Consider the following 24,109-nt stretch of genomic DNA (forward strand, 5'->3'; position numbering starts at 1 on the left):
TAGTGGCGAGTTGAATGCAAGTCGGAAGAAATGCAGCAAATCTTAGTTGAATAACATCTTTTATGCTATTAAGTGGGCTAATATGATGGCTCATGTAAACTATCCATGTGAGAATGATTGGTAAATGTTATGTTTAAGTTGGAGTACTCGGCCTGTTTCCAAACTAGTACATAAAAAGATACCAATTTCTTCTATAATTTAATTATTTGTAAAGCGTTATGCGTCTAAAACAGTTTTTTAGCTGATATAAGAATTGGTTGTTTGTTTGTTTGTTTTATCGTTTGTTGTTTTTTCCGTATCTCTGAAGCGCTTGCTCTATAGAAATGCCATATTGATATTCTAGACACGCATTGTAATATTGTGTTCACAAATCGAAAATAGACGTTCTGAGGGAAGGGAATAATGTTATTATTACCAGGACAGTTAATGCTAGGTGTAATTCAAATTTACTTGAACGTTACTTGAATAAGGCAAATATAGAACATTCGTCATCTGAGTGTTTATTTCGTTCAGTTCGGTTTTGCAAAAGGACTAACACTTATGTTCTTAGATTTTAAACAAGTCAGTCAATCTCGTATTCAAGTGTTACAGATATTTTTAAGAAGAAAATTACAGAGTTCAGACTGGATGCTGTTAAATTTGGTTTGCATTTTTTTTTCGGTCTGGTGGGGTGCGTTAATTGTGTGTTATCTTTTGTGGCAGTGGTAGTTCATAGATTATTAAAATATATGCATCTATATTTATTTTTACTTCAGTATTATTCGTGTACATGATATAATCAACACTGGTCCTATTTGAATAATTTTTAATGCAAAATAATATGGTTGCTTACTTTGAGGATTTATATTCTCAATATTATACTTGGTTTAAAATAAGTTAATTTTGTTAAATTCGAGTTGTGATAAGTGGAATGTCAGTTAGTGGTGATGTGATCTGTAGTGGGCGGAATACAATATTTGTGTATAATAATATTGACGGATTGGCATGTTATGTGTTTGATAATTGGCGGAATAGCAGGTTATGTGTTCTGCAATTGGCCGAATGCCTAGTTACATGTATGTGCTCTTCAATTTGTAGTTCATAGACTGTCTTCTTATAAGTTTGATTAATAAGATATATGCATTAATGTTCGTTTGTATTTAAGTATTATTCGTATACATGCTATAAGCAATGTTGTTGGCTATTTGAATAGCTTGCAAAAAATATGTTTGGCTACTTTGAGGAGAATAGTTTTCAAGATTCTACTTGGTTTATAATAAGTTATTTGTTTTAAATTCGCGTTGTGATTAGTTGAATGTTAGTTAGTCGTGATGTGCTCTGTAGTAGGCGGAATACAATCTTTTTGTGGATTAATATTGGCGGATTGGCATATTATTTCTTTGATAATTGGCAGAACAGCAGGTTATGTGTTTTGCAATTGAGGAAATGCCAAGCTATGTTCTCTGGAATTGACGGAATGCGAAGTTTTGTGTTCTGCAATTGGCGGAATGACAAGTTATGTGCTCTGCAATTGGCGGAATGCCAAATTATTTGCTCTGCAATTGGTGGAATGCCAAGTTATGTGCTCTGCATTTTGCGGAATGCCAAGTTATGTGCTCTGCATTTTGCGGAATGGCAAGTTATGTGCTCTGCATTTTGCGGAATGCCAAGTTATGTGCTCTGCATTTTGCGGAATGCCAAGTTATGTGCTCTGCAATTGGCGGAATGCCAAGTTATGTGCTCTGCAATTGGCGGAATGCCAAGTTATGTGCTCTGCATTCGGCCGAATGCCTAGTTATGCGCTCTGCATTTGGCCGAATGTATAGTTACATGTATGTGCTCTGCAATTGGCGGAATGCCAAGTTATGTGCTCTGCAATTGGCTGAATGCCAAGTTATATGCTCTACATTGGCGAAATGCCAAGTTATGTGCTCTGCAATTGGCGGAATGCCAAGTTATGTGCTCTGCAATTGGGCGAATGCGTATTTACATGTATTGCTCTGCAATTGGCGGAATGCCAAGTTATGTGCTATGCAATTGGCGGAATGCAAAATCACGTGCTCTGCAATTGGCGGAATGCCAAGTTATGTGCTCTGCGATTGGCGGAAGGCCAAGGTAGGTGCTCTGCAGAAGATGCGCTTATTCTGAGGTCGGTTGCTGTAAGAGGATGAGGATAGAAGTCTGGCTGTCTAGATGTTTGCAATAGTACAGAATAGAGATAAAATTGGCTAAGAATACTTTCTATTTAATTTATTTTCATAACTAAGTTTAAAATTACATACATTTATATTGATACAAGAAACTCTCTTTGTTTTACTCGATTTTATGCCAATAACATGCCTTGTACCTATATGTTGTGTTGTTGTTCGTTTTTGTTTTTTGAAGCAATTTAGATTAGGGAATAATTGATTTACTCACAATGAAATAGTGAGTAAATGAAATTATTTACGTTTCTAAATTGGTTCTATTTATAGTTTTCGGTATTGATCGTATTTGTTCGTTTTACGATTTGATTTAGCGGGAAATTAGCTCTTGCATTGCAAGGTTTCGTGACGTTATAAAGGTGTATAGACGCGTTTTTTGTCACTCGAGGTCGTTTTCCCGCCCCCCCCCCCCCCCCCTTACTTGGCTTAATTTGCTATATCATATGTATGATATATGTGCATTTTTTTTTATTATTAATTTTTATTTTCAGAATTTATGACGGTTTTAAAAGAAGTTTTTATACACTATTGTTGTTAATATAGTAAATGGAGTTCGTTTCAGATTTTCATATAAGATGCAGCCAACGGTATTATTTTTATTGATAGTTCAGTATTACTTACTTGTTGACTCCTTTGCTGTAACATTATTTAGTATATTTTCAGTTACCAAGATGGCCTTTACATTTTGGGTTTCTACATATTTCAAATAGTCAATCATCAGAATTCCGTCCCATGAGCAATCACGCCCTGGGTCATTGCAGTTGTATGAAGTCCGCTTAATCAAGATTCTATTGAATTTGTATTTTGCTGCCAATAACATGCCTTGTACCTATAAGTTGTGTTGTTGTTCGTTTTTGTTTTTTGAAGCATTTTAGATTAGGGAATAATTGATTTACTCACAATGAAATAGTGAGTAAATTCACGTTTTAAAGGCTGCATTGACATAATTATTCATTACATTGACCAGTTACTGATCAAGCCCAAAATTAAGAACACAGACCTGTTGTAAATCGTAGGCGCATTTCCAGATCGGTAATGATGCAAGATGCTATAAAGAACGATTTTAAAAATTGCCGAGTCATGATTCCGAGCGACGCCGTTTTTTTTCTTTCATTCCCATCCAGAGTCGCACGAAGGAACCATCAGAGAAAGAGAGAGATTGGTGATAAAATGTGCTTAAACATTACGTTATGAAAGCGAAACAATAAAACTGAACGAAGAGCGATTTGGTCGCCATATTAACCTCAGAACGCAACAGACGTAAATATTGCTTAATATTATGTAAGCGTTTTCACAGAAAAAGCCGCAGTTGGTTTACGAACCGGAAGAGGAAATTCTTGGACAAGTCACGGTCCAACTTCCAGACAGCGATGAGCTGATTAAAGTTGATGTGGAGGTGAAGATGATATTTGGCGAGACGGAACTGCCCGTGGAGGCAAAGGAAATGTCTGCACATAAAGATAAAAATGACATATGCTTCATGTGTTTACTTCCTCTGAATCGCAATAGCTATGTTATGTTTAAAAGTATAATGTGTATTATATACAGCTTCGTTCCGAAATGGCATGAACTACTTAATAGCTGCTGAAAAGAACCGTTCAAGAACTTTGAACTGTAGACACTTACCAGTCATGAGTGTTTCTGTTTTTGTTTATTATTAATTTGTTATGCTGCCGTTTGAAAACTTACCTCACGCGCCCTGAAAGATATTATTTTGACTGTTAGATGTACATAAAGGGAAATCCTGCTGCTCATCATTGCCATTTATCAAACTTAGATGTCATTGCCCATTTGAGATTTTGTCAATCAGGTTTATTGGACGGAAATGAGGGGACTGTGCTCAAACATTACTTGAATGTTTATGGAATTTCATTTGGTTGACGTTTCATCGGGCCTTTGTCATGGTGCTTAATCTTCTTGGAAGATGTATTGTCTGACAATTAGCAGATCATAAATATGTATCTAATGTCTCACTTCAAAGAATTGATGATTCCCTCGATAAGTGCTTTAGTTCCAACACACGTGTAATAAATGTATCTCTATAACGTCAAATTAATATCCCAAATACTTATAAACCCATAAAATTTGAAATACATCATAAATTCATCAGTTAAATTCAGCGGTCTGCATTCCTGTTCATCTTAAAATTTTATTTAGTCCTACACATATATAGTTCTGGCAAATGGATACATTTCGATTCTTACATTATCATAGTATATCTTGAGCCATTTAAATATAAGAACGAATTTTAACTGTGTGTGCTCAGGTTGGATAATTCTTTTTATGTTGTTTAATCAATAGTTTAAAAGTGGGTATATAATCTAATTGAAAAAACATCAATGCGTCAAAAGCACGATTTAAGAGTATAAGCAAACTAAAAACCATTCATTGTTCAAAATCTCAACAAAAAGGACCGTGTGGCATTATAAAATTTACAGAGTGTTAACATGTAATTTTTCAAATAAAAATGTCAGTTTAAAATAATTTAATATGTGTGTCATTATGACATTTACAGAGTATCTAAATGTGGCTAATACTAGTATTCACGTTATGTTTCAAAAATCAAAAATAATGCACTTGAGTTCCTTCGAAACATTTTTTGTGTGCTATCGACGTTTATGCATTTGATTGAGAAATATGTTTTTTCTTGCAAACAGATTTTTAGCGAGGCTGTTTTCGGAGAAAACCCGAGCTATCGTCATAGCCAGATCGTCGTCCGCCGTACGCCGTAGGCGTCGTGCTAAAACCTTAACATTGGTCATAACTTTTTAAATATTGAAGATAGCACCTTGATATTTGGCATGCATGTGTATCTCATGGAGCTGCACATTTTGAGTGGTAAAATTTCAAGGTGAACATCATCCTTCAAGGTCTATGGTCGAAAAAACAAAGTCAAGGGAAGTAATAAGCTTTAAATGGACATAGTTATCTGACCTGCCCACGTATATATTTTTGTTAAATAAATCAAAGCGGCGCAGTAGGCGGCATTGTGTTTCTGACAAACACATTGTGGTAAAAGGTCAAGGTCATCCTTTACGATCTATGGTAAAAAATACAGATTTAAGGGAAGTAATAAGCTTTAAAAAGGGAGAAAAATATTCAATATTGAACATAGCCACTTTATTTATTTGACATGCATGTGTATCTCATGGAGCTGCACATTTTGAGTAGTGAATCTACAGTCACAGACAGTATAGTGGCTTTTAATTATTTGCTACTAAAAATAGAGATTTGTTAGAGACAATTATTTTCAAGGGAAGTAATTTATATAATTATAAATCTCATATTATATATTTCCTTACCAAGAATTGAAGTTCTTTTCACAGTTACTGTACAGATTTATTATTTTGATTATTTATAACCCAAATGATTGACTTTTCAAAGTTTTTTTAATGATATAATTATAATTTCTTTGATATTCATTACATACCTGAGGACTCATGTCCATAGATACATGATCAACTCTGGTTATGATCTCTTTTAAACCACAGGCCTTGGTTGTCAGTGATATCTGACATGGTCATAATTGACTGTGAGACACCCCCCCCCCCCCTCTGGTTGGATTGGACAAAATTCATGGGAAGTAAGAACCTTTAAAGGGAGATAATTTCTATACCTGCCAAATGATAAATAGAAATTTTATTTAAATGCGGTGCAGTAGGGTGCATTGTGTTTCTAACAAACACATCTCGTGTTGGGTCACTAGGTCAAAGGTCAAGGTCACTGTGGCCTCTAAAAAAAAAATTCTGACAAGCTTTCGCAGCCGAGCGTGGCACCCGTTATGCGGTGCTCTTGTTTAAATTGTGCAATTAATTGACCCCAAGAGGTCGTCTTGAGTTGAGTCATATAATCAAAGTTGACACCAGGGAGTGTCTGCAGTACAGTCTAGTACATTTCTTAACTGTTTAAAACATTTGACAGGGTAAGTTAATTCAGACTAAGGATTATTCAATTAAGTGCGAACGACAATACAATCAAAGCTGCGTTAAGCATGCTGTCACTGCAAGTGGCAAAATGGCTGCTATAGGCAAGTGGCTACTTCAGGCAGGTAACCAATGAGCGTGGAGTCCATTTGTCTGATTAGTATAACTTTTGGTGGACACTATTACACATAAGATCATTCACAATCACCATCATTAACATGGGATTATTCAAAGAAACACTCATAAAATATGCTGACCATATACAGCAGGTGACCTCTAATTAATGGTTAAAAACACTCAAAATCAACGAATATTTCGTACATTATTCCGAACATTTACAAGCCAACGCGATATTTGTTTTGGTCAGCTTCGGACGCACGAATTCGTTGTTCTTCCGACGCTTCCCGAAGCCAGTCTCGCGTTCGCTCGTAAATGTTCGGATATCGTGGCGGGAAATTAACATGGAATATATTGTAACACACAAAAAACTTGCATTTTGTATCTCGTTAAATAAATGTTAACATACCACATCTAGCGTTGAAATCTTGTCTATGGCTATAAGGAACGCTAATTTTGTATGGGTTAACTTTATTTTATGAAATATTTGTTGATTTTGAGTATCTCTCTTACTTTAGCAACGACTGCAGACTATGATTTTTGTCAGAAGGAATTTAAACTGACCGCTTTAACCAGGTAAAATTAACTAGGTCAAGTTATACTTTTGTACACAGCTGGCTGCGTTGCCGGCTAGCTGCTGTTGTCAGTTGTGTAAAATATCGAGAAAGCTAGATCACACACGTTCTTTACGATAATGATGAATTTATAATTCGAAGCATCATCAAGGATGCCAAATTGGATTTTTATAACAGTTTGGTCAATACATATATTATAAGATATGACATTTTTGTTAAGACTATGGCGGAGCGAAATAATGCGTCATATATTAATGCCAAATGTATTGAATTACTAAAGTGTGTACCATAATGAATTGGTTTGTTGGTGTAATAAATATCTTATCTAAGAAATACTATAGCTGTCGTGCCACAATATCGATAATAAACGTGCAAACGATCTGATATCTGTTATTACATAACTGTATATTATGATGAATTTTTTCTTTAGTTTTGCTAGATTTACCCACAAACAATAATGTGAACGCAATTTCTTGCTGTATCATTCATATGTACAAATATTGAAGCTTGTTTTCGTGTCTTCTTTAGCGCGTTCGGTCTTACGTCTGCCTCTGATGCTCCATATGATATTTTTTGTGTTCTTATGTTTTAAAGCATTTACAATCAATGTTATTAATTTAATCTGCAAATGTTTTGTAAATCCTCCGTTTAAAAAGAAGTCGAGTGCACTGGAACACTCGCATTTTCAATACCATCACTATATGTAAACAAACAAAAAGAAATATGGCAGTTCTTAAACTGCAATTCGACACACTTTTACTTACATTAAAAAAAAATAAAATAAATCATACTGTTGAAATCCAGTTTAATCTTTTAACAACAGGCCACGTACTCAATAATTTTATACAGTTATAAAACTTAAAATACATTCAAATCAACATTTAAACGATACACCATAGTTCAAAGACAATTTTGGTTCGGATTTCTCCTAAATTCATCGCATTTTGAGGAGCGTAGTAAGTCAAAATCACACCGTAAATACAAACTTTAGCTTGTTGATGGAGAAGCATTTACATGTGTGGTATTGGAAACGCCTTTGGTGATACAATATTGGGGCACCTTACATGGTTTAGATTATTAAAGAAATGCCACTCAAGTGTGGCATAATAGCGACTGTTAATTTTTGAATGTTACTAGTTTTTCGAAGAGCTCAATGTGTTTAACCATGCGTGACTGCTTTCAACGAACTTTCTCTTTTGAAGAGACACACGTTTTTCCATTTAAAATTATTAAGATTTACAAATATTTCTAATTACGTACGAAATTGTCCAAGGTTACGCAAAACGACATTATTGTAATAATTAATACACTTGTTATACGTCGCTTCCCCTAACACACTTCGACACGACAACTCACCGTATCTCATGTAACTATAAAATAGTTCCATGTCATGCTGAGAAGGGACAACAACGTATGTTGACATTGGAACAGTAACGGATGAGCTAAATGCGTTCGAGCGTCTTGTTGGTTGATCAGTTATCTTGGTAAGTTTGGGAGTACTCGTGTTGGAAGACTGATTATCGAATGCAGCAAGTTGGTCAAAAGGGTCAGGTACATAACGCCCGTTTCGTGTATTAGACTGGTTTGTTACATCACGCCCAACATTGGCATCACTTCCATAGTTTCCATCTTCTGTTGTGGGGAATAGTTGAGCAGATTGTTGATTACTTCCCGGTTCTGTTGGCAACTTCTGTGTTTGTCGCTCAGTCGCATCATTGCCTCTTTTAAAAAAAGCTTGTGTCTTGTCCAAATCAGATATCAACGAACCTTGCTTTGGGTCATCCGTAGCCCAAGCCTCCCGAGCTTTTTGTGGGTTTATTCCCAAATCAGACGACGAATCCTGACGTCCTGGCGAGTTATAATGGCTCGTTGCCTTATGTGCGGATGCCCTGTTGTTATGTTTGCCTACTGGTGAACGCCCTTGAGCCACGCCTCTCCCGAGGATAGGACCTCCTTCGTGTAGATGCAATGCCGGCCAGACCATAAACTGTACCTTACTTCCGGACTCTGTGTATGCTTTGTAGATGCTGAGGTCAAAATCTGAATTCGGCGATAAAGGAGGGGAGAATACAACAGGAGGATCATGAGCATTCATCAACCAGCAGAGCTTCACACATCCGTCTATGTACTTACAAACCCTGTGATCAGCGAAGAGTTCTCGTTGTTTTGATTGTGTTTTTCGAGTATACTCCTAAAATGTACCAGAAAATACTGGATATTTACGGAACAACATAAATTGAATATCGCAAATTATGTGAACAGTTTAATTAAGACAGAATTTTTTTCTTTTATAATTGGAACACTAATTACCTTGCACAACGCTTGGACACTGAGCTCTGCTGTGTATTTTCTGAACTCTTTCATCTGTTTCTTTAGTTCAGGTGCGTCTGGTAAATTACTCGGCTGCAACATGGTGTAGTATGGTAGCGATACATGGTATGAAGAAATGATTTCAGCGATAAAAATACTTAATATCTGTTTATAAATAATAATTTATTTTACCATCACAATGCACTAACAAACGGTTGGTTATTGATGGCCTCATACATACATTATATGAGTTGTTATTTTATGAACAGGGTACTAAATTGTGTTGGGGCTAAGAGCAGTTTCAATATATACACATTCCTCTCACGAAACATCAGTATGTCATTTAATTGTCTAAACCAAAAAGCGGAAGAAATGGCAATCAAAATGCATATGGATGGCTAACTGCTAAAATATGAGAATTTGTATCGCAGTGTAGATCCATTCGATAATGATTAATAATAACATTACAATGCATAATGCAATATGTACACTGCCCTGAATTACAGACCTCATAATTAAACAATTTTGGCGCTTACCTCCGCGTTGGACATGAAGGAAACTTGTTTAAGCTGAAGACTCTGTTCTTCGGATTTAGATTTACAAAACTCATCGACATCCTACAATAACAACACTCACAATAAGGCATATATATTAATAGTATGTATTCTTATTAATACATAATGGAATCCAGAAACAGGTACATTGATATCAACACGCGGCTATGTATTTCCAACAACGTCAAACGGTCATTGATTACTACTTTGTTTGTCAATACAAATCGGTTTTTCTACCTGACATTTACAAAAAATTCCCCGAATAAATTCATAGTGTGTGATTAAGGCGACCCCTTATTTAGTAAAAATAGTAATTGTTTTACCTTCCTATCCTAATTAAAATATAAAACCTGCAGCACATTTCATCCTCATGTAAATGATACATACCATCAGAATTTCAAGAAGTTTTTGAATAGCGTTCAGTTCGCCTTCACAAGTGAGCTCAAGGACTTCATATGCATCTGTCCATTCGTTATCGTAGAGTTCCTGTATAAAGCATTTACAGATCTTTACTGTTTATTAAATATTAGAATTGAAACAAACGGACAAAAATAACTTGCGCACTTTCACCTACCGAGTGTTTTTCTCCCAGTTTTGACGGTCTATTTGAATCACTGAGATCAGCTATTTGTGGGTTGTTCTCTGTCAGGCTGTTGCTCATTTGTCTGCTTAACCTTAAAACAAGCCAAATAATAGGCTGCGCACACTGCCTCGTTGGGGTATTCGAACAAACAGTAATATTTAAGTATGAATGTTGTAACTAGCCATACTTTGAATCACAAAAAAATGAAATTGATGGTTCGCATGTTAATCGTTTGATTCCAGTAACTTAACATTAAAACAAATAACCAGGAAAAGTACGATACATTGCAACTATTATTCAATTTGTTACAAAAAAAATGTCACATACCTAGAGTTGGATTGCGACAATTCCGCTTTCACTTTATTTAAGTCATTTTTTGTTTTTGCCAGCTCTTTTTGATTAAGTCGATTTTCTGACGAAATATTATTATTTTGTGTTACTAATTCATTATTAGCAAGTTTTGCTTTTTCCAGTTCTAGCTTAAGTTCATCGTTTTTGAATTCAATCTGTTCTTTTGATCGTTTCAGATCTTCGTATGCCTTTTCGATGTGGTCGATTTTATCAGCATGAGTTTTCTCCATAGCAAGCATTTTTTCTTCCAGTTTAGTTGCTTTGTCTTTCAGACGTTTTACCTGCATCGGGTTTTGTAAGCTGGAAAACTGTAGAGTAATATTGTTATGCAAAATTACATTCAAAAATACTATATTGTAATATAGATATATTATAATCCTATGTTAAATAGTAGTATAATCGAACCAGTGGTATTAATAAATACTTGCACATTATTCACTAAAACAACGACATCATTAAGCTTTCAAATAACAACACATTTTGAACATATTTAGTTTTCGTTCTAATTTTAATATACGCATATAATTTCCGTTGTTAAATGCTCAATAAACAACAAAAGGATTTATAAAGCGTATGATTTAAACCCCAGTGGCATTAGCCCGAATCGTTTACAATCGTGCAAAGACATGGTTACAGCCCGACAAATCAGATAATTAAAACAATCGTTCGATTCTTTGATTATTTTAAGGTATTTTAAGGTGCGATGTTAATGTCATCGCGTTTCGATTAATAATAAGTTTCGACGTACATTATGCATCTCCTGTTTAGCATCTCCAACCAACTGCTGCATCTCTTCAAACCTGCTGAAGAATGTTTTAAGTGCTTTTATCGATAATTCCTCATTCTTAACGGTCGGTGGTTGGTAGTTGGGATACACTGCAGATGGATAAGGCACGAAAGAAACGTTTTTTGACAGTGAACTAGTATCGGCAGCGTTTGATGTATCCGGTCTACCATCACTATTTTCCAAATCTGAAGGTTTCGACTGAGCTTTTTCACTGGCCTGTGTATGCGATCGGTCTTCTCTACGTGTTCGTCGACGTGCCTTCGTTTGTATATCGCTGACTGTTGACGTAGAAAAGGTGTCTGTATACCTATCCATGGTGCCGGAAAGATTGATCTCATAGACCGAGGTCGTCGGGTGCGGGTTAGTACTGTCAACATTATTCACCAGATTATTTTTTATATGAACCGAACAAGTTGTATGTATACCGGTAGGTACACAATATATTCGGATGTACGGACTATGGATGACTATTCTGCCTTAGTTGATGGGCTATTTACTCCAATAAAACCATACATTTTTGGATTTTGATCGTTAGTACGTAACAATCTTTTGACATTTGCATTTGTTCTATTTTTTAAATAATTGAAAAATAATAAACGTTATTGTAAGACTTTACACTTCAACATTTTAATGCAATAATTTCTCGGTTACACCATATTTAGGAATGGTCATTGTATTGCGACATTTTATACTACGATGGCTTTATAGGTGCACAAATATTGTGTCACTTAATGGGGCCTTTTCACAGATTTTGGCATATTTTGAAGTTTGTCATTAAATGCTTTATATTGATAAATGTAAACATTGGATCTTAAAAGCTCCAGTAAAAAATCAAGAATAAAATTTAAAAAAAGGAAAAAAGTAGCCGGTACCAGGGCTCGAACCAGTGACCCCCGGAGTCCTGGAGATAGTCTGAAGTAAAAACGCATTAGCCCTCTCGGCAATTCCGCCGGGTATACACAGTTTGTGTGTGTGCGTTTAAGATTTATTTACAGGTCGTCCAGCGTCTTCGCGACTACAGATGTATCGACCTGCCGTGTATGCACAGTTTAAGTATTTTATACCTTATATAAGCAATCTTCGTAGTTTCGTTAATTTAAACGACAACAGAACTCTCCAAATTATTCAATCGTTTCGCATTGCAAGGCTATATAATTTTTAGGTTTTCAAATCGTCAAAAGATACATATATTGGCTATATTGGACTATGGTAAATGTTCAGTAATACTGTTTCCTCACAAATATCATAACAAAAACAAAAATTTGCTAATCTGAAACAACTTTTTTCAATTTTGTCAATTTACCAAACCGTGAAAAGATCCCTTTAATAGGCTATAGGCGTTAAACTGAATATGCTCGAATTATTCCGTTTTGCATCGTGAAATCTTGTTAGTAACATTGTCGCACACTTTTTGGAGGTTAATTATGTTCAGTAACTGAAGTTAAGGATTAGGCTTAAATCGAACGTATATTTGTTTGTACTCACCAGACCAACCAATTTTCTTTTCTGCCAGCCCAGAACTTTGTTTATGGTATTCACCAGTGTAGTGTTTTTTTTTATATAAATTATTTCCCTATTCAAAATCGCAAATTATTTGTTATGAACAAAATATATGTTGCAAAGTTGTTTAAGATTTCTGTCATCACGAATCTTTGTTAAAGAGGAAAATGACTTGAGTAGAGTAAACAATGTCAAAAAAACAACAGATTGGCAGATCTACCTTGTTCGGAACTGTTATTGAAAATAAACGACTTAATTATTGTTTTGATCTTATTACGCAAAAAAACCTACACACATAATTGCACACAGTTATTGGACACATTTAACTAAATGACAAATGAAGTGATTACCCAAACGTGAATGCACAAATTATTCTTGTTCTAGATAAAAGGAAGTCAGTATCAGAATAAAAAGTATAAATTCTAAAAACCCTTAAAAGCAAAAGAAATTAAAATCCATCTTACCTTTTTATGAAGAGAACGTTTGTGTACCCCTTAGTATCGTCAAAGTGGGTCTTCAGCTACTTGTAAAACTTTGGTCAGACGTATTATAGTAAATATAAACGTCTGTAAGTCAGATCTCCACTGGACACGAACGAGGAAGTAAATTGCTTATAAATCGTTTCATACATTCGTGGAATAGGATCTGATAACTGATATATTTACGCAAGTTGATTTACATAAGCCTTCCGAAGCGTTTAATGCCACGCATAGGGTATGTAAACACATTGATTAGTGGTAAACATATACGTCGCACATTAAATACTACTGACTTGAGATTACCGATTAGAACCGCGAGGATTTTATTCGTTGCAGAGTAGAGTATGTTTTTGACAATGCCCAATTATGTCGCAGTCAACACAATAAACTACAGAGTCAATATTCTTTATCTCAGATTATATATCACTTATAGCGTTGAATAAATGAATTATTAGGCCCACGAAGATACAGAATATGAAAACAAATCAATTATGTACTTAACCACATTCAAAGCAATTATTTAAACAATTGAACGTAATTTTACAGCATGTTACAGTCAATCGTTATATTCAAATAGTGTGCGTACTACGGAATCCGGATAGGCCATCTATAATCTCGCCATTTTTTCATCAAGGGCGACACTAGACACACGAAGCGATACACGATATTTTACTCGACAGTCGCGGCGACGCACGATAGTTTGCGCGACAGTCGCGGCGACGCACGATACATTTAACACGATATATCGCCTTTTGGGCTACCTAAACAAGGGCGATATATCGTGTTAAATATATCGTGCGTCGCCGCGACTGTCGCGCAAAATATCGAGTATCGCTTTGTATGTCTAGTGTCGCCCTTGATGAAAGAAGGGCGAGATTATAGATGGCACTATCCGGATTCCGTAGCGTACAGTTACCAAACTCGAATCAAGGGAGATAGTAAAATAATACCCGTTGATTCAAGTGGTTTCATCTTTATTAAACATAAGAAACCGGTGAGCAATTTGATTAAGAAAAATTATAATATGTTAACGCCATCAAAAGATTTTAAACACATACTTAACTACAGTTTTCAAACGACATAAAAATCCTACTTTTTATTTCACATTTCAGAAAACTTGTTTCCGGTATGATCAAATCGGGAACCAGTTAACCGGAAGCAAGTCTAAACCTGGTGTAGCATTAAGGTAAATATCTTACTTTCGTTTTCAATGAATTATCGTATAAATATTGATTTGTAACCGTTGTTCATTAACACCAAATGGTTGTTAAACACTTAATTTATTAAAAAGCGATCAGTTAGTGAAGTTTTTAGTGTCTTGTGGTATAAGAAGCTTTATCTGAAAATCGTTTAACAATTTAACAAGGATATACACTTACCAAAATAATTAAGGCGTACTTTCGTTTTATATATATTGTGTCCATGGTTTTGAAGTATATACCTATGGGTCTGCCAAAGACTCATTCCTTAAGATCCTTATTAAAATTAATTATTAACAACAGCGTCATAACAACTTTACACAGAAAGTTCATAATTTATAGAAAATCTCACTGTTGACATTTGCATCTATAGAAGGCTGGTGGGCCATGGGTTTACGGAGGTTTCGTCACACTGCAGTTTCGTCACACTGAATTTACTGTAGAAAACGGGTAGAGGGTTCGTCACAATGGTAATATATAGGTGTAATATACAATACCGGGAAACTTTAGCACCTTTGATTGACACCTTTCTTCTGTTATCAATCAACATGTAGTTTTTTTTCTTTTGTGTTAAATTCGATAAATAAAGTATTTAGTTAGTATGCACATGCAATTAAATGACATAATACAATGTTGATTATGATTCACAAAAACCATTTATTCAAATACAACACAATATTACACAATACATTAACATAAAAATCTCCTCAATAAACGGTATAATAATATACTTACCTTTACACAACACAAACATTTATTTGCAAACAATATTACACACACAAAAATGTGCATATAAAACATTAAGATACAATCAAATACAAATCTACTCAATAGACGGTATAATAATATACTTACCTTTGGCTTTACACAACACACATTTATTTGCAAGCAATATATCACCAAAAATAAATATTTGCATATAAACATAAAGATACAATCAAATACAAATCTACTCAATAAACGGTATAATAATATGCATACCTTTACGCAACACATGCATTTATTTCCAAACATCCATGATTGGATTTTGTGGTTGCAATGAAACAACTCCCCTATTATATACTCTTGTTTAACAGACGTTATTTACTCTGTATGTATAAATACACACAGTTTGTATAATCCACGCTGCCAATTTAAGCCAACTTCTTTAATTGCGAATTAAAGGCGTGTGTCGCTAATTGATTGCTTGCAATGCACTAATTATCCCCACGCTTTTTGAAAAAAAGGTGGGGATATTGTGGTTATCTCCGCCGTCCTTCTGTCCGTCCTTCCGTCCTGGCCACTATCTCCTCCTACAGTATTAGCACTAGAAACTTGAAACTTACACACATGGTAGCTATGAGCATATGTGCGACCCTGCACTATTTGGAATTTTGATCTGACCCCTGGGTCAAAAGTTATAGCGGTTGGGGTGGGGCCGCGTCAGAAATTATCACTCATTTTTTTAGGTTATTTTACATTTACTTCTTTATTTCTACACCGATTCACTTCAAATTGATACTGGACCTCTCTTATGACAATACGGTCAATCTCAACCATGCATGGCCCCATTCCCAACCCTGGGGCGCCCCGCCCACATAGGCCACACCCACCAAAAATTTCCATTTACTATAATTTTTTCATTTCTACACGGATTCACTTCAAATTGATACTGAACTTTTGTTATGACATTAGGGTCAATCTCAACTATGCATGGCCCCAATCCCAACCCTGGGGCGCCCGCCCACATAGGCCACACCCACCAAAAATTCCATTTATTATAATTTTTTCATTTCTACACGGATTCACTTCAAATTGATACTGAACTTCTCTTATGACATTAGGGTCAATCTCAACTATGCATGGCCCCATAACCAACCCTGGGGCCCCGCCCACATAGACCACACCCACCCAAAATTGCCTTTACTATAATTTCTTCATTTCTACACCGATTCACTTCAAATTGATATTGAACTTCTCTTATGACAATACAGTCAATCTCAACAATGCATGGCCCCATTACCAACCCTGGGGCGCCCCGCCCACATAGACCACACCCACCCAAAATTGCCTTTTACTATAATTTCTTCATTTCTACACCGATTCACTTCAAATTGATACTGAACCTCTCTTATGACAATACGGTCAATCTCAACTATGCATGGCCCCATTACCAACCCTGGGGCCCCGCCCACATAGACCACACCCGCCCAAAATTGCCTTTTACTATAATTTCTTCTTTTCTACACCGATTCACTTCAAATTGATACTGAACTTCTCTTATGACAATACGGTCAATCTCAACTATGCATGGCCCCATTACCAACCCTGGGGCGCCCCGCCCACATATGTCACACCCACCCAAAATCGCCTTTTACTATAACTTCTTCATTTCTACACCAATTCACTTCTAATTGATGATGAACTTCTCTTATGACAATATGGTTAATCTCAACTATGCATGGCCCCATAACCAACCCTGGGGCGCCCCTGGATCAAACATGCGGCGTGGGGATACGCGTCGGCCTCTGCAGCGCCATTTCTAGTTAATATGTTTGCACTATCAAGTAATCAATAATTGAGAAAATCTTATAATCGTAGATTGGTAGTCGATAGGGTGTGGACGTGTTTTCATGTGATCCACAAATATGTGTTTTATTCATATATTACGCGCGCATAAAAAGTTGATATTATGATAGAAAAAAAGATAATATGCAAAGTGTAATGCAAGTGTTACATTTTTCGCATAAAATCAACAGTAAAGACAAAAAAGTTACTTTTTAAAGCATATTTATTAAAATCATAGGACATTAATTATTGCCTGTTACATGTGAATATATTTCTATTTAACTATAAAATAACACTGAAAACATCATATTCAATTGCAATATCATTTTAATCTATACAATATATCAGTGTGACGAAACCTCCACTGCCCTCCTTCATAATATCAGTGTGACGAAACTGCATTGTGACGAAACCTCCATCACCCGGGCCATGCGTTCCATATTTTGAAAGAGCTCTCTACTAAATGCTTATAGATGTATATCTCTCTGCACAGTTTTTTAATCATCGTAATTTTGATTCAAATGGCATAAATATGTATGTAAATCTGCATTGTTTGACTATGCCTATTAATCATTTTCAAATTACGAACTTTGATGTGCTGTGTGCCCTTTTTACAACTCCTTTTAACCAATCATGTCTAAGTTTGATACAATTTACATTGCTTTCATTTATGCATTACATTCTATGCCAGGTATAATAGACATTGGAACATAAAAACCTTGAAAAGTGACCCCCTCACATCACCATGGCGAGCGCAGTGACCGCCAAGAAGGAGAAGATGATGGTGGCAGCCATTGATTTTGGCACAACCTACAGTGGCTATGCATTCTCTTTGAAAACTGACTATAATGCAGACCCGACAAAGATTTCCATCAACCAAGGGTGGGTGGCAGGAAGCATGGCGGTCTCCTCATATAAAGGTGATTACTGCACACAATTGGGTCATCCCTAGATCAGTTTTATTAATTCGATCTTGAAATGCATGTTTAATAGACACATGCAAAATTGGACGATTTAATATACACCAATGTAGTTAAAACGAAAACCATATCACTTTTTACACTAATAAATTATAATGTTGTTAACTTAAGCTATTTTAAGATAAATGTTCCATTGTTCAACACAAACTTTTTGTGCAGGAACAGGGTGTGCCTCTTAATCTCAAAACATACTGGTCCTTCTGATAATGGATGAGGTCCTTCTGAAACTGTAACAAAGACTACACAAAAGTTAATAAACATATAGTGGAATCGCAATTGCACCAGTATTCAGTATCAACCCAGTTTAATTTATCATAAATATTAAGTCTACTCTATCCACTAATATGTCTTGGTTAAAATTTGACGAAAATTTGCATTTTTGTAATCACTCCAACAGTCCTGTAAAAGTTTTAAACATAGCAAAATAAAGATCTGAGATAAAAGCCAAATTCATGTGTATGTTTCGCTCAATTAAGCCCAAATCTGTTATTATACGTTATATTTGTTATAATATTATTCCTCCTGAGGTTAAGATAAGCACGTAACATCGGCCAAATTTACGATTTTGCAATTCATGAAACAAATAAGTCATTATGCAGGTTTTTTTTCAGAGAAAGTATTTTCTCGTTCGTCTAATTTTCAAAAAGTACTTTTGTACATGTAACATTCAATCTAAATGTATTACCTTTGCCTATTGGTCTGTATAACTTAATTAGAACTGTGTCCAATGCAGGCACGTCGAGTAACATGATTCATACACGTTCAATGGAAATACCCCAGTCTCATTGAGCAGCAAATAGAACGATATCACAAGATTCACAAAGTTGGCTTCGAGCGCGTGTTTACTTATGAAAAATAGCAAACGTGCAAAGGTGCGTGTTTATGAAACTCATTCATTGTCCATTGGCCAGATTTGTTTTTTAAAAGTACTTTGTTTGTAGTGTGCATTTTTTTGTGAAGTGACATCTAGTTGATATGTCGTAATGCCACAAGGTTAATGCCCCAAGTGAAATCAAATGTCGCGATTTTGACCGTAAGGGGATCGGAAAGGAACAAAGCCGACGGACCAGCTAGCTTTCAGATTCAAGTGCTTCTTTCAAAAATTTGGTTGACAACCAAACAGATGTTTGAATTTATCCTTGAAATGGTAGAACAGGTATTTCTTGTTATTGTCTCATCTTCCTTTCAAGTGCCTCTATAGCTATAACTACACTGGCTGTGAGGCTATGGGAATTATATATATAATCAGTGATATCTTTTTCAGCCCCAACTGTGGTGCTATTCGACCAGAAAGGGGAGTTTAACAGTTTCGGGTACGAGGCGGAGGACGCTTACTCGGAACTCGCCCTTGACAACGAACACCACGACTGGTACTACTTCTCCAGGTTTAAAATGAGGCTGCATCATGAAAACAATCAAAAGGTAACGTGGTAACCATTCCATCCAATATGTATGTTATATACGCGTTTTCATTCATGTGAAATAAATAAAAACTTACATGAAAGTAACCATGAAAACGCACGAGAAAACTCGATATAACCCAATTAAAGTCAACAATGAAAAGCGCGGAATTTTTTAGCGTTCAATTTGATTAGGTTTTTAAGTCATATTGAAATGTTTCCATAGCTCAAATTTATGCTTCATTGCAGTTTTAATTCGCTTCATTTCAAAAACGGGAAGTATGGGTTTCCTAGACTTTTTCGAAGTTTCAACAGTTTTACAAGACACGAATATGTTCATTACAATTTTCACAACATAAACATTTTGCAATACCACAATTGTGTAACTGTATTTTACTTCCGTTATGTTTTAACTCATTTTTGTGTAGTGATGTTTTTTCACTCCATGGAGATCTTACAGACAATGGTAAACTCAGAATTATGAATAATAAATTTACACCGAAATAACATCCCTCCATACAGATTCACAGAGATATGGATCTACAAGACGACAAAGGTCGAAAGCTTCCGGCCATCACAGTTTTCGGCAAGGTCATCTGGTACCTGAAGGACCACATGCTGAAGGCGCTGAAGAAGCGGGGAACCGAGATGAAAAACGAGGATATCCACTGGATTATCACCGTGCCCGCCATCTGGGCGGACTCTGCCAAACAGTTCATGAGGGAGGCCGCGTATAAAGTACGTTACTTAGCTAGTAAGCTTGACATGTGAATGCAAATGATAGGATGAATTGTTAGTGGTATTGTACTTACTGCTCATTTGATCACTGGCCGCATTTGGTCACTCGCTGCATTTGGCCGCATTTGATCACTCGCCGCATTTGATCACTCGCTGACATGAACCTGATTCTGGTGTTTATGTGTGAATGGTTTTAAAATTATATGTATCGATAAATATGAAATTAATGTTCGTACAAGTACTTGATAAATTAGACAAACAAATCGCCCACTAAAGTACAATAATCTTGGAATAAACTCGTGCCTGATGAAATAGAGTATAACAATCTGAATCAGTGCTAAACGAGTATGTTTGTTAATGCCAATATAGTTCTTCAAGGTAGCTTACAACATCACAGTAAGTCTACAGGAAATGCATTATTCAATTTAAACAAGTACGAAATATAAACACATAAATAATCAGGTTTGTTCAATATGCATACGTGTCAGTGAGACGTAAATGTTTGCCGTCTATTTTGGGTAAATGCAAACTTTAGCGCTGAAATCCTTTTTTACTAGGACATCGTTGGTTAGCAATGGCGTATTTTTGCCCTACACATTTTAACTAATTATACCATTCAAACATGTAAACTATCAGTATACATAGCAATTATGTTGCATAAATGGTCCAAACTATTGGCTTGCTAACGTTCTAAGCAAAGTCGAATGTGAAAAATAAACTGACACTCTCTGTTGGAATTTTCTTTGTAAAACGAGTATTTGCAAAAATGGTGAATATCTATGAGGTATCAACATCACCATATACCTGACATAGTATGTTCCACGTGCTTAGGCGGATATAGCCGGTTCTCAGCTGACGATAGCCCTGGAACCGGAAGCTGCTTCACTCTACTGCCAGTATCTACCGACGGAGAAAATCCATGGCACCGCCGGACTTACGTTCGATGTGGCGAGTACGGGTTCAAAGTACATGGTGATCGACCTCGGAGGTATGCGTGTATTCTGTTTTGAAAACTGTTGAACACTTGAACACGTCCCCAAAAACATAAACTGCCCCGATATGATTTCAATGGTATTAAATTGTAAAAAGGCCCCCCACCATAGACTTATTTGGGTTATTATCCCTGGATTTAGGCGGTTTTGAACTATCTAATTTGTGTACATGTACACACTTTTTTATGCCTTTTCTATGCCATGGTTTTGAAATTGTATTGTAAATTGAATACATTCGTATAATTCTTAATAAGACACTCAAGCCTAAGCAACCGTAAGCATTACTCCGATAATAATAGTAAATTAATTTGTTTGTGTTTTTTCTCTCACATGGCACGGTTTAATATAAATTTACTGTACGAACACATGTTCACGGTTTAATATACATTCACTGTAGTTTTTTTTTCACAAACCATTAATCAAAAGTAATGTTCTTTCTCTGATAATGTTTACGCGTTCTGTATAGGTGGTACAGCGGACATCACGGTACACGAGCGGCACTCTGGTGGGGGTCTGAAGGAGGTCCACAAGGCAAGTGGAGGGGCGTGGGGCGGCACAAGGGTGGACGAGGCGTTCAAGCAAATGCTCATTAAGATCATCGGTGCCCCTGTGCTCGACAAATTCTGCGAAGAACACAGGGCCGACTACCTGTACCTGCAACGCGAACTGGAGGTGAAAAAGCGAACAATGAAGCCATCTACGTCGGGAAAAATAACCTTGAAAGGTACATGTACACAATTATTGTATTGTATAAAACGGATACCCCGATATGTAAGTAACAAGTTTATGACTTGTCTAATGTAAGCTATTAACATTTATTACATTTAATATGTATATTTGTTTATGCTGCTTTATGACTGTATAATTAAATCATTTTTACTGATTTTATGCACGCTAAATACTGTTCGTGTTATTGTTTTCAGTTCCCGTAAATCTTCGAGAGGCTTATACTAAAGAAACTGGAGAGTCAATCGAAGATGCCATCAAAGGATCGCCATATGCCGGAAAGCTGGTTTGGCATTCCGATAAAATCCGACTAGATGCCACGATTTTTAAAGGTCTTTTTAAAGATTGCATCGACAAAATTGTGGAACACATTCGGGATTTATTGAACCATCCCGAGGTAAAGGGAACGGACTTGATGCTTATGGTAGGTGGATTTTCAGAATCGGAAATGATGCACGATGCTATAGAGAACGCGTTCAAAAAATGCCGAGTCATTATACCGGAAGACGCTGGTTTGTGCGTCATGAAAGGGGCCGTTATATTCGGTCATCGCCCCGTAGCGATTACGTCACGAGTGTCACGTTACACATACGGCATAAATATATCACCGCCGTTCGATCCCAATTCCCACCCAGAGTCGCACAAAGTAACCATCGGAGGTAGGGACCGGTGCCAAAATGTGTTCAAAAGTTACATCCGGGAAGGTGAATCCATACGGGTGGGCGAGGAGCGTTCTGGACGCCATATTACCCTTAATACGCACCAAACGGAAATGCTGCTTAACATTTTCGCTTCTCCAAAGAAAACGCCGCAGTTCGTCGACGAACCGGAAGTGGAGCTGCTCGGTCAAGTTGTAGTCCAGCTTCCGGATCGCGATGAACTCATAAAGGTCGAGGTGAAGATGATATTTGGCGAGACGGAGCTGCACGTAGAAGCTCAGGAAATGTCCACCAACAACAAATACACGTCATTCTTCGACTTTCTGTGAACCGCCCCGTGGCGTTTACGGTAGTTTCATATTGATATATAATATTTAACTATAACAAATTTCTAAAAACGTGTGTGTTTTTTTAACATATTGGTTACGTATTCGAATATTTGGATGAATGTGTGCATAAACGATTAGCCTTTAATTAATTGGCAAACCTGTGTTGATTGTTTGACCTTGTGTCGGTAAAGATAGCTGTCTGTGTGGCGTGTTATGACTTTCATATTTTACAAGAATCCATCTTTTACAGAGTAATTGTAATGATAATTTGGAACGTTAATTGTTCTGCAAATATATATTATTATTTGTTTGTTTGATTGTTTTGATATAATTCTCGTATGTTACACAATTTGATGACTTTATTACAAAATATGAACTTAATGGCGTGTAAGAGTGTATGATAAATATTAAAAAATATACAGTCATTTGATTGTTTCTAATTATTTTTTTATCATAAGCCTGGTTGTCGATACAATTAACATTAAGTGAAGGAAAATATATAGGGCTAACCGAAACAATTCAATAACAATGAATTAACCAAGAAGATACTTCTCAAAGTTGAATACTTGTCTACGGGAAGTTATTGAGCGTCACGCTTACAATACACACGCTTTAACATTCTATGTCCATACATTCACATTGATGTCAATTTTGCAAACTGTCTATAACCAGCTTGGACGATAATAGGCATACCCATGGGGCCAGGTGCACGCATGATCCTCCTTGGGGTTAGGGCAGAACTTAAATGGAATTTATGAAGGCGGGGTTTACAATCAACCTAGAACTCATTAGAGGCTTACAAATTTCAATCAACCTAGAACTCATTAGGGGCTTACAAATTTACTCGCCCGCACGCTCGCTTATTCACTGTATGTATTCGTTAATTTAAAACAACAACAGACAGCATAATGACTAGTTGTACTAAACAAGATAAAATAATGGTCACTTTCAAGAATTGTGAAGGCTTAAGTCGTGCCACAGCAGGCAGCAACTGTCTTCGTGTTTCTTGCGATAGACGTTCGTCCATAACTTTGTTAATTACTTTAAACACTACAATACCAATGCAAAGACATCTTTGAAACTATGACACTTTTAAAATTGTAAATGGTATGCCCCTCCCCCTCCTCCTCCCCCCCCCCCCCCCCCCCCCCTCGAAGAGATGAATCATGAAATGACA

General features: G+C 36.2%; 2 protein-coding genes across 8 annotated transcripts; one reads left to right on the forward strand and one right to left on the reverse strand.

Moving 5' to 3' along the window:
* Positions 1–7,586: 7,586 nt before the first annotated feature.
* LOC127877847 (myosin-8-like) lies at positions 7,587–14,505 on the reverse strand. Of its 6 annotated transcripts, XM_052424140.1 has the most exons (10): positions 14,421–14,496; positions 13,348–13,467; positions 12,256–12,414; positions 11,345–11,750; positions 10,573–10,904; positions 10,237–10,336; positions 10,050–10,148; positions 9,645–9,725; positions 9,109–9,201; positions 7,587–8,989 (listed from the first exon to the last, which is right to left on the reverse strand). In XM_052424140.1, exons 4-10 carry the CDS (start codon positions 11,696–11,698, stop codon positions 8,051–8,053), a joined length of 1,998 nt encoding a protein of 665 aa, XP_052280100.1. In that variant the 5' UTR covers positions 11,699–11,750; positions 12,256–12,414; positions 13,348–13,467; positions 14,421–14,496; the 3' UTR covers positions 7,587–8,050. The 6 variants fall into 6 exon arrangements, with proteins under 6 accessions (XP_052280100.1, XP_052280098.1, XP_052280096.1 ...); XM_052424138.1 differs by lacking the exon at positions 12,256–12,414 and having other exon boundaries at positions 14,421–14,495; XM_052424136.1 differs by lacking the exon at positions 12,256–12,414 and having other exon boundaries at positions 13,348–13,535; positions 14,421–14,471.
* Positions 14,231–22,965, forward strand: LOC127877849 (heat shock 70 kDa protein 12A-like). 2 transcript variants are annotated; one of them, XM_052424142.1, is made up of 8 exons: positions 14,231–14,356; positions 14,475–14,548; positions 17,800–18,028; positions 19,353–19,510; positions 20,011–20,226; positions 21,058–21,214; positions 21,685–21,942; positions 22,142–22,965. In XM_052424142.1, the coding sequence occupies exons 3-8, from the start codon at positions 17,854–17,856 to the stop codon at positions 22,930–22,932; spliced, it is 1,755 nt and encodes a 584-aa protein (XP_052280102.1). In that variant the 5' UTR covers positions 14,231–14,356; positions 14,475–14,548; positions 17,800–17,853; the 3' UTR covers positions 22,933–22,965. The 2 variants fall into 2 exon arrangements, with proteins under 2 accessions (XP_052280102.1, XP_052280103.1); XM_052424143.1 differs by lacking the exons at positions 14,231–14,356; positions 14,475–14,548 and adding an exon at positions 14,639–14,659.
* The last annotated feature ends 1,144 nt before the right edge of the window (positions 22,966–24,109 follow it).

This window comes from Dreissena polymorpha, chromosome 4 (assembly GCF_020536995.1).
Source record: "Dreissena polymorpha isolate Duluth1 chromosome 4, UMN_Dpol_1.0, whole genome shotgun sequence".
NCBI lineage: Eukaryota > Metazoa > Mollusca > Bivalvia > Myida > Dreissenidae > Dreissena > Dreissena polymorpha.

Coding starts and splice junctions, on each gene's coding strand:
- LOC127877849 (XM_052424142.1), top strand. CDS start 17,854: ATGGCGAGCGCAGTGACCGCCAAGAAGGAGAAGATGATGGTGGCAGCC. Junction 18,029..19,352: donor GGCGGTCTCCTCATATAAAG/GTGATTACTGCA, acceptor TATCTTTTTCAG/CCCCAACTGTGGTGCTATTC. Junction 21,215..21,684: donor CATGGTGATCGACCTCGGAG/GTATGCGTGTAT, acceptor CGTTCTGTATAG/GTGGTACAGCGGACATCACG.
- LOC127877847 (XM_052424141.1), bottom strand. CDS start 11,698: ATGGATAGGTATACAGACACCTTTTCTACGTCAACAGTCAGCGATATA. Junction 10,337..10,572: donor TTGTCGCAATCCAACTCTAG/GTATGTGACATT, acceptor GCTTGTTTTAAG/GTTAAGCAGACAAATGAGCA. Junction 9,726..10,049: donor AACTTCTTGAAATTCTGATG/GTATGTATCATT, acceptor TTGTTATTGTAG/GATGTCGATGAGTTTTGTAA.